Here is an 11,039-nt window from a genome sequence, read left to right on the forward strand (position 1 = left end):
TGAGACTTGCCTGGGATTACACTCTTCAATCAGTGGTGCACTCACACAATGGCTTGTAAGTGCCAGAATCACTCCAGAAATCATAATTTGTTTTAATGCTGGGGGGTTCCAAGTATTCAGGCAGATAGTAGGGAGTGGGGAAGCAGAGGACTGAATATGCACTTCACACTTCCTAGAGCAAATGGTTCCCCAATGGAGCTCTCTCTGGGACTCTTGCAAACTTTTTAAATGTCTTGAGTTAAAAGATCAAAGGTCTCATGAAAGTTGCATTGGATTGAGCTAGCAGGTCTTTTGCACTTTTTCCTCTCTCAGATATCTATGTGATGTATATGAAAGTAACAGTCCTGGATTTACAGGTATGTACTGAGTTTTCTTCTACAAAGAAATGATCATCCATGTCAAGAGAGAGGTTCGGCAGGGTGATACCATTTTACCGAAGATCTTCAGGGCCACCCTCGAGAACATCATGCAATGACTGGAATGGGAAGGAATGGGAGTGAAGATAGATAGATGGTAGGCAACTACACCACCTCCGCTTTGCTGATGAAATCATTCTAATAACACCAAACATTAGCCAAGCAGCACAAATGCTGGCCGACTTTGACCATGACACACTCATGGTGTGTCAGCTGTAGTTCGAAAGGTCGAACTACAGCTGAATCTCATGAGACAATGTTTATGAGAAACAGCCTCGTTCCTGAGGCTCCATTCACCCTCAACAGAACAACCATCTCCGAATGTAACAGTTATGGGTATCTAGGTTGAGAAGTCAACATGACAAATGACCTGGCACCTGAGTTGCTCAGGAGGAAGAGAGCGGCTTGGAATGCCTTCAAGAGCGTTCGAAGAAATAGCTAGGAGGACGAAGAACCTCCAGCTCTGGGCACATCTCTTCGATTTCACTGTTCTTCTTGCATTAACATACACCTCAGAGACCTGGGCCCTACGCAAACAGGATGAGAAGGCTATTTGGGTCTCCCAAAGAGGAATCAAAAGAGCTATGCTTGGAGTACCATGTTTAATTCAAATGAGAGAAAGAATCTGGAGTTCCGACCTCTGTCGACGATCAAGAATCAGGGACACTGTCTCATTTGCCAAGGCGTCAAAAATCAGATGGGCTGGACATGTAATGAGATTTGGAGATGACCACTGGATTAGAGCCATTAGTGACTGGATTCCATGGGACATCAAAAGATTGCATGGCTGCCCACCTACCAGATGGTCAAACTTCTTCATCAAGACCCTGAACAATTGGTTTGAGGCTCTTCGTGTTCCTAGAAAGAATAGACACCATTGGGCTACACTAGCATGTGACAGGGACAAATGGAGATGTTACTGGCGCCTGCTCTAGCAAATCGATGATTAACGGGAAGTCAAGTGATAAAGTGATCAAGTACTGAGCTTGAAGGGTGTTCTCAGGGAACCACATTCCTCTACCTGTACAGGTCTGACTCCAAGGACACCAATAAAAGAACTCCACGGCCTAGCAAAATGGAGTTTAAGTGTCTAGCAAAATAGTTGGAGACTTTTCTATAAGGGAGTCTTGCCTGGTTCAGCATTTTATATTTGTATTTAATATAAAATTGTTATTCCATATTTCTGAGATGACAATAGTTGTATTTCTTTGTGTGTATGTGTGTGTATGTGTGTGTGTGTGTGTGTGTGTGTGTGTGTGTGTGTGTGTGAAGGAGTTGGGAGGTTGTATGGGTCACAGTTCCCAGGAGCTTATTTCTGGCTTATGCTCAGAAATGATCCCTGGCAGTGCTCAGAAAACCATATGTACTGCTGAAAATTGAAGCATGATAGGATGAAGTGATTGCATGCAAATCAAGTGCTTCACTTCCTGTAGTGTCTTTCCAATCCTCATATTTCCATTTTTAATTGTGAAAAAATGAAATTTTGTGATGATAAAAATGGCACAGACAACAAGGATCTCAATATGAAAAACAGAAAAAGGAAGGACATTGCAAATGCTTTTCCACAGTGAAATTAGTAAGGACCTCAAGATCATGAAAACATTGACACTTTCAAAGCTAATTTTTTATTTTAAGAAAAATGTTGATTATAGAATGTCCAGTTAATAAATCCTGTCTTTTATGATTGAATACCAAATAACTAGGAAATTCTCAGGTGCGATATTTTGCACAAGATAGGAATGTTGTTTTGTCTAGACTTTAGAACAAAGATTTCTCTGTGTCTTTGCTCATTATGAGGGTTGAGAATTGTTCATTTCATTGTAACCTATGATTTGGCTTATGGACAACTGTCTTCCAGAAAATGCACACTTACGTGGCTTGAGAATCAAACAATAGATGGATAAAGTTTAAAGACCTAAATAGCATCTGACGAGAGTTTTCTTTCGGTAAATTGAAATGTATCAGTATAAGATTTGAGCTACATTAATAACACGGTAGAACTGGGATGGAATTATCACAGCAGTAATTTGTTTCCCTGAAATTGCTACATTATTCAGCAATAATCTGAATTTGCCCACTTGTAGCTTGCATTAATTGAAAATCCATTTCCCAATTAGCATACTGTTGAGGTGTTTTTAAAATGACTTGTTTATAACAGTTGTTGGCACCACTGGCATTCAGAATGTTGCCAGCCAAATGCCATTTGAAATACAAAAACCTTTCTTTTTTTTCCTGGCAGAAGAAAAGAGCAAAGTCACACAGTAGCTCTTGATTTATGAACTGTGCTTTCTTATTCTCAGGCTCCCACGATGTGGATATAAAGCTTCCTTAAAGGATCTGGGTTGGAAGCAAAATTCTTATCTCCAAACATGCTTTGTAAAATTTTCATTATATACATTTTTGGTTATCAATGGTTCATTTCTTATGTCAAAATGATGAGGTGAGAGAGAACCCTGGTATAGCTTGTTTGTGAAGTGTCCTTCAAAAATAGAGCATATAGGTATCTACTATATATATATATTTAAATTTTTTGTTGTTATTGTTTATGGACCACACTCAGTAGTGCTCTGGGTTTACTTCTGACTCTTCACTCAGGAATCATTCCTGATGGGACTCAGGGAATCGTATATGGTTCTAGGGATTGAACCCTGGGGCAGCCGCGTGCAAGGCAAGCTCCTCGCATATTGTACTGTTTCTTAGTCCCTCAGAGATATATTTTGGGACTCACATTTGTGGAAATGTCTTAAGTTCAGTATCCCAGTAAACATTTCTAGCCTGAAAGGATGCACTGTCATCCATGATACTGTAATCACCCATGACTTGCAGACAGGAAAGGCAAAGCAGATCTTTAGGTCTCATGGGTAAAAGGGGTTGGAGTGAGGACTGTTCGGCTTTAAGCAGAGTCCATCCTCGCAGTGGTGCTCCAAACAAAGTGTTTATTGTAAAATGGGTCTGATCCCCAGAGAAGAGGGAAAATGATTCCTTCTGACGGGAGGGGGAGTTAACTCTTGCCACCTTTTCTGTAGTAGGGAAAGTACTGGGTATGTACTTAGAGATTGGTTTTCCTGGTTGATCTCCAAACAGGTCTCAGTGTTAGGAATACAACTCCTGCTGTATTTTTCTGTCCATCTGAGAAGGCAGACCCTCTAAAGTCTTTTCTTCACTCTCTTCCCTTTGAACTCAGGTAGATTATGTGAAAAGCATAATTCCTAAGAATCACCAAAGCCTAAAAGTGGGCCACAGCTACTTTGCTTCTTTGCATCAAAATAATTACAAAACAATTAATACTGCAATTTAGAATTTCAGCTGAAACATGGGCTGGAAATGCCACTGGCCTCTATTATTGAGGTCATCATCAGGGCTGCCTATTTGCTTAATTTTGAAAAAAAGGAACTTTGGATGGAGAAAAAATGATTTTTGCCTGGAGATGGCCATAAAAGCATCCAGCACATATTGCCAATCTAGAGAGTTAGGTTCTAATAGTTGTGTGCTCCCTTTAAGAGAGAAGCAAGATTGGCAACCCTGGCAACTTTTCGGCTTCTATTCAGAGGGAAGAAGAGCCTGCACTGCCAAAAAAAAAAAAAAAAGAAGAAGGAGTAGGGAGAAAAAGAGATAGCTGCTATGAGACAAAGACAGAGCAATCTTATACCTTAGTGAAAGCTTACGTGGGAGTGGTTTTAACTCCTTTGGGTCTAAGAAAGATTTTGTTTCCTTACTCAAAACTCAAGGCAGAGCTATGGGAAGGGAGTTTTCTTAGACCTAGGGTACCTGTCAGTTCTGTTCTGTTGGGGGAAGTTCAGAAGAAAGGGAAATCTGCGTGGAAGAAAAGGGAAGCTTCGATGCCGGAGATGAGAGATTAATGATGACAGCAGCCAGCATGTAAGTTCCATTTTATCTGAGGGTAGAAACTCTAAATTGCCTCTTTTTTCTAAGAGCAATCAGCTGCCTTAAGTAGCAAGCATACTTGTAAGACTTCTGGACAAAGACCTGGATTATTGTTTTCCTCTATTATACATCAGTTTGTTTTCTAAATGCCCTTATGCCAGAGGAGTCTACAAAAATAAGGATTTTCTCTCTCTACTTTTTTTCTTGATAGTGGGTCAGAAAAGGCAGTTGTGCTTCATTTGCGATAATCATAGTGTTGACTCCAGCCTCACACATATATTAAAAATGTTATTTTCTCTAATTGCATATTTTGTTCCTCTAATGACTGAGTTGAATTCTACACTGCAATGAGTAATCAATAGCGAGTGTCTCTGCTGTTCAAATGAAGTCTCAGCTCTTTCAGATGGCATGAAATTGCCTCCAATCCGGCAAATTGCTAGAATGATGGGAATGAAAAGACTAAAGTGGGGTTCTTTTTTCCCTTTCCTTTTCAGGTTTTAACTGAAAACCCAAGGCCACAAAGAGCAGTACACCGACAACAGCTGTTCTTACTGCCAGACTGCTTGGTTCTCGGAGGACACAAGGAAGAATGAGTTATTACAGCAGCAACTATCCCATTGTAAACATGGACTCCAAATACCCAGGCTACCCACCAGAGCACGTTATAGCAGAAAAGAGAAGAGCCAGGAGGCGTCTGCTCCACAAAGACGGCAGCTGTAACGTGTACTTCAAGCACATCTTTGGAGAATGGGGCAGCTACGTGGTGGACATTTTCACCACGCTTGTCGACACCAAGTGGCGCCATATGTTTGTGATCTTTTCTTTATCTTACGTCCTCTCCTGGCTGATCTTTGGCTCCATCTTTTGGCTGATAGCCTTCCACCATGGAGATCTGCTGAGTGACCCAGACATCACCCCTTGCGTGGCTAACGTCCACTCTTTCACGGGAGCGTTTTTATTCTCCCTGGAGACCCAAACCACCATAGGCTACGGGTACCGCTGTGTCACCGAGGAATGTTCCATGGCGGTGCTCATGGTGATCCTCCAGTCCATTTTAAGCTGCATCATCAATACCTTCATCATTGGAGCCGCCTTGGCCAAAATGGCAACGGCGCGCAAGAGAGCCCAAACCATTCGCTTCAGCTACTTTGCACTCATCGGCATGAGAGATGGGAAACTTTGTCTCATGTGGCGCATTGGAGATTTCCGACCCAACCACGTGGTGGAAGGCACCGTCAGAGCCCAACTCCTGCGTTACACAGAAGACAGCGAAGGGCGGATGACGATGGCCTTTAAAGACCTGAAGTTAGTCAATGACCAGATCATCCTTGTGACCCCAGTAACAATTGTCCATGAAATCGACCATGAGAGCCCCCTGTATGCTCTTGACCGGAAGGCGGTAGCCAAAGATAACTTTGAGATCTTGGTGACATTTATCTATACTGGGGATTCCACCGGGACATCCCACCAATCCAGGAGTTCCTACATCCCTCGGGAAATTCTCTGGGGCCATAGATTTAATGACGTCTTGGAAGTGAAGAGGAAGTACTACAAGGTGAACTGCTTACAGTTCGAGGGAAGCGTGGAAGTCTACGCTCCCTTCTGCAGTGCCAAACAACTGGATTGGAAAGACCAGCAGCTGCATCATATTGAAAAAGTCCCGCCAGTCAGAGGATCTGCGACATCTGACACCAAGGTCAGAAGGAGGTCCTTTAGTGCGGTGGCCATTGTCAGCAGCTGTGAGAACCCAGAGGAGACCACCAGCAGTGTCCCCGATGAGTGTAAGGATGCCCCTTATCAGAAAGCTCTTCTGACTTTAAACAGGATCTCAGTAGAATCTCAAATGTAGTTCTTAACGGAAGGACAAACACGACCACTCAATTATTTAATGCTCTAGCTGATCACATGGCCAGTTGCTTAAACAGGACTTTTGAATAGCTATGTTTGATGATAAAGGGGGAAAAGTAGAGTGGGTTAAACCAGAAAGAATAATCTCAAAATTACATAGCATCCAATTCTTTTAGATGTCTTGCTAGCAATCTTTTACCAGAGATGCCATTACTATATGATTAATTATTAATTGATCCAAATTTTACCTCCTTTATAATTTCATATACTCATAGCTTCGGCTCTAGCCCGATAGCTCAGCGGGTAGGGCGTTCGCCTTACAAGCGGCCAACATGGCCAACCCGAGTTCAATTCCTCTGCCCCTCTCGGAGAGCCCGGCAAGCTACCGAGAGTATTCGATATGCCAGACACAGTAACAACAAAGTCTCCAATGGAGACGTTACTGGGCCCGCTCGAGCAAATCGACGATCAACGGGAGGGCCTTTACCTTTACCTTTACCATAGCTTCGGCTAGAGGTGGAATATTCAATAATTTTCAGTAATATTCAGTAATGGAGAATAAAGAAGTGTAAATAATTTTCTATGGTTTAAAAGTGGATAGAATAAGTGAATTCCCACAGAAATGTCATATCGTCTATCCAAGATCACTGTCACTGTATCACTGTCATCCCATTGTTTGTCGATTTATAGTGCCAGAAACAGCGGGTGCCAGTAACGTTTCTATTCCTCCCAGCCCTGAGATTTTAGCAGCCTCTTCTTAATCATCTTTTACCAAGAATTGGAGGCTCTTTCAGGGTCAGAGTAATGAGACCTGTAGTCATTACTGGTTTGGGCATATCAAATACACCACAGGTAGCTTGCCAGACTCTGCCTGTGTGGGCGGGATACTCTCGGTAGCTTGCCGGGCTCTCCAAGAGGCATATATTTATATAAGATGAGCAAGGAGATGGCGACTTCTATACAAGATACATATCAAAAAATCATAATGTTGAGATATATAACTGTAAAGTTAACTGGCCAGCTCATTGTTTGTCCTACCTGGTGTCTTGGTAGCTTTGGGCAGAGGTAGTGACTGTTAGAACTAGTGTTAGCCAGCCTGGCTGTCTTTTCTTGCAGCTTCGCTAGGAAGTCATCAGTGAGCTCCAGGAGCTATTTTTCTGTAACCCATGAAGCAGAAGAAAAATTGAAATTTTAATTTAGGTCATATTTCACTCTTAAATTCCCTAGTTGACTCCAACAAATGACTCTATATGAAAGAGCAAAAATAAAGCAACTATGCTTTTTCTAGTTTCCCTGACCAAAGGGCTTCCCACCTTCTCCAAGGACAGGAGAAGAAATGAGATCTAAAAGATGGGTTGAGAGAATTGAGGCATAAACAGCCTCAGACTCTTTGAGAGAGAAAGATGTGTGTTTTCTGAAAACAATCCAAGTTGTTAGGCTACAGAAGGGATGGAACTTTTGTGGTATTGGAAGTAGGGAAGTGAGCAAGGTATTCATTTACACCCTGAAATTATGTCTGCTTCTAATCTCAGACAATTTGTGAAACATAAATGATTTGAATTATGGATTTTAAGAAACTCTTCTAGTGCATTTGAAATAATCATTTAAATTGAAGATTTTGTGAAATATAATTAAAGTGATTTTATGTATATTATTAGGCAGATTTGCTGAGAGCTCTGGAGTTGTTTAAATTTTAAAACATAAACTATATTTGTATTCTTTATTTTCATGAGAAAAGATGTTAATCATGATTAATTTAAACACTAATCTAATCACCAATAAATAAAGAGTTACTTTAAGCTTTATACAGCTTGGAAGAGTTATTAGTCATATTTAGAATTGTGTATTATTTTTACATTGTTTCTGAGCTGGAAACAAGTATCTACCACAGTGTTCTACTTCTTTATGTTATATACATACATGCACATAAATAACAATTTTCTATTTAGATTTATAACTTACTCAGACTCTTTGAGATACTCAATAATAAATATCTTGAAATAATAAGTGTGTGCATTTGCCTTTTTCCTTGATAGTATAAATTTGGTAAATGTGGTCAATATTGAGTACAGTGCACCAAAAATGAAATTGCTGCCTCCTATAAATAGCACCTGGGCAGAATTATAAACCTCCATTATCTTTTTCTTAAAGCTTCTATTAACACTATATTTAAATTAATAATCAAGTACTTCTATAAGCATTGTAAGACAATGCAAGTGGTATTTCCAGTTTCAAATGTTCTGTCAATGAAAAATAGCTCAAATTTGTTTTCTTCAGGCATCGATTTTCTTCCTAACGATGAAATGATTCAGTGGAGTTTATTAGATGGGAAACAAAATTACAGCATGCAAGTATTGCCCCACTCTGCACTGACAGCACGTAGGATAGACAGTCTACCCTTATGTATACCCTTATGGAGGGAGGTTGGAACATACAAGAAAAGGTAGTTTCTGCTCAAATACACTCAATCGTGCAACAAAAATCTCTCAGCGCATATTTTATTTTATTCAATACTCTTTGAGTGAGGAAACTTCTGAGCATTATTAAATGCTCAAGAGCCGTTAGGGCCCTTCCAGAAATACTCAAACACCTTGGGCAAGAGTTCAATGTTCAGACCTGAGGATGCAGTGCAGCTTGGCATCCTGCAATGCTGGGAATTATCTGGGACATCATGGCAGAGCTTGGGGGCCAACAGAGCTATACCCAACAATGTTTAGGAAACTGTGTGGTGCTAGAGAATTGGACCTAGGTCAGCCGCATGCAAGGTGTGCCTATTAACCTTCTTTTTATTTTTTATTTTTATTTTCATAAAATTGTTCACAATAATGTATTGCATTCAATATTTTGACATCAGTCCCACCACCATTACACCTTCCCACCATCATTATTTTGAATTTTCCCTCCACCACTCAAACCTGCTGAAAAGGCAGATGCTAGATAATTTATTTTGTATTGCTTGTTATGAATAGCATAAGATATAGTGTGGCCACGAAAGCGGCACCACACTTCTGGAATTCTAAAATTTTAGATAATTAGGGTCTGGAGAAATCTCTGCAGCAAGCTGCTCCGTTCTGTGATTCTTTTGTGTGTCTCTGGATCATGGCCATTAAGGCAGTTCATGAGTGTGACCTCCAGAGTCCCATAGGGACGAGGAGATGAGAAGGACCAGCTCACCCTCTATCCCTTGAGACCTAGAGTTGGCTGTCACTGAACCCGCATACCTGCACTTCTCATTAGGTCTGGAAGTTGGCAGCCATTGGGGCTCTTAGGGGTTTTAATCCCCTTTCTTTGCTTCTTCTTGGGCAACAAATTACCAACTGGTGCAATAGGTACCCAGGAATTTAAATCCAATACCAGAGCCCTGTCAGTTCATGGCAGCTTCTCCTGGAAGGGAGCATAAAATGAGGCCCCCATAACCATGCCACTGGACTCTGCGCCAGGCTGTTTTCACTTGGTGCGCCACAGAGGGGGGCGGGTGAGAGCCCTCCCTGCCCCAAGGGACCCAGCTGACCTCCACTACCCAACCACCACCACGCTCCAGGCCTCTTTCCACACGCTTGGACTGAGCTTCAAGCATGAGAGAACATATTCCTGGATACATCATAAGACATTCCCTACCCATTTTCCATAATTACTACACCATATTTGATGAGGTTCAGACAGTAGGCAACAAATCATAGAGGAAAAAGATATATATATATATATATATATATATATATATATATATATATGCCTCTCAGAGAGCCCTGCAAGCTACCAAGAGTATCCTGCCCGCACGGCAGAGCCTGGCAATCTACCCGTGACTTATTTGATATGCCAAAAACAGTAACAATAACGGGTTTCATTCCCCTGACCCTGAAAGAGCCTCCAATACGGCAGTATTTGGAAAAACGAGTACGGAGAGGCTGCTAAAATTTCAGGCCTTGGGGCTGGAGCGATAGCACAGCGGGTAGGGTGTTTGCCTTGCACGCAGCAGACCTGGGTTTGATTCCCAGCATCCCATATGGTCCCTTGAACACCGCCAGGAGTAATTACTGAGTTCATGAGCCAGGAATAGCCCCTGTGCATCGCCGGGTGTGACCCAAAAAGCAAAATAAATAAATAAATAAGCATTTAATCACTTAATCACTTAATCACTTAATCCCCGTTATTCATCGATTTATTCGAGCGGGTGCCAGTAACGTCTCCATTCATCCCGGTTGCGTGCTAGCGTAGCCCAATGGTATCTGTTCGTTTTAGGAACATGTAGAGCCTCAAACCGATCATTTAGGGTCTTGACGAAGAAGTCTGACCATCTTATAGGTGGGCGTCCACGTGATCTTTTGATGTCTCATGGAATCCAATCAGTAATGGCTCTAGTCCAGCGGTTGTCTGTAAACCTCATTACATGTCCAGCCCATCTGATTTTTGATGTCTTGGCAAATGAGACAGCGTCCCTGATTCTTGAGCGTTGACGAAGATCAGAACTCCGGATTCTATCTCTCATTTGAGTGAATCGTGATATTCCAAGCATAGTTCTTTCGATTCCTCTTTGAGAGACCCGAATAGTGTTCTCATCTTGTTTTCGTAGGGTCCAGGTCTCTGAGGCATATGTTAATGCAGGAAGAATAGTGGAATCAAAGAGATGTGCTCGTAGCTGGAGGTTCTTTGTCCTTTTAGTTATTTCTTCAATGCTCTTGAAGGCATTCCAAGCCGCTCTCTTCCTCCTGCGTAACTCAGGTGCCAGGTCATTCATCATGTTGATTTCTCGACCTAAGTATATATAACTGTTGCATTCGGAGATGGTGGTTCCGTTGAGAGCGAATGGAGCATCAGGAACAAGGCTGTTTCTCATAAACATTGTCTTCGTAAGATTCAGCTGTAGTCCGACCTTTACACACTCATGGTCAA

The 11,039-nt window shown here is 41.7% G+C and overlaps 1 protein-coding gene across 1 annotated transcript; it reads left to right on the forward strand.

Moving 5' to 3' along the window:
* Positions 1 to 4,883: 4,883 nt before the first annotated feature.
* Positions 4,884 to 6,152, forward strand: KCNJ16 (potassium inwardly rectifying channel subfamily J member 16). Its single transcript, XM_056127394.1, has one exon. The coding sequence runs from the start codon at positions 4,891 to 4,893 to the stop codon at positions 6,148 to 6,150; it is 1,260 nt and encodes a 419-aa protein (XP_055983369.1). The 5' UTR covers positions 4,884 to 4,890; the 3' UTR covers positions 6,151 to 6,152.
* The last annotated feature ends 4,887 nt before the right edge of the window (positions 6,153 to 11,039 follow it).

This window comes from Sorex fumeus, unplaced genomic scaffold (assembly GCF_029834395.1).
Source record: "Sorex fumeus unplaced genomic scaffold, SorFum_2.1 ptg000063l, whole genome shotgun sequence".
Lineage (NCBI taxonomy): Eukaryota > Metazoa > Chordata > Mammalia > Eulipotyphla > Soricidae > Sorex > Sorex fumeus.

Bases quoted from the DNA above. Each gene is read 5' to 3' on its own strand.
- KCNJ16 (XM_056127394.1), top strand. From the start codon at position 4,891: ATGAGTTATTACAGCAGCAACTATCCCATTGTAAACATGGACTCCAAA.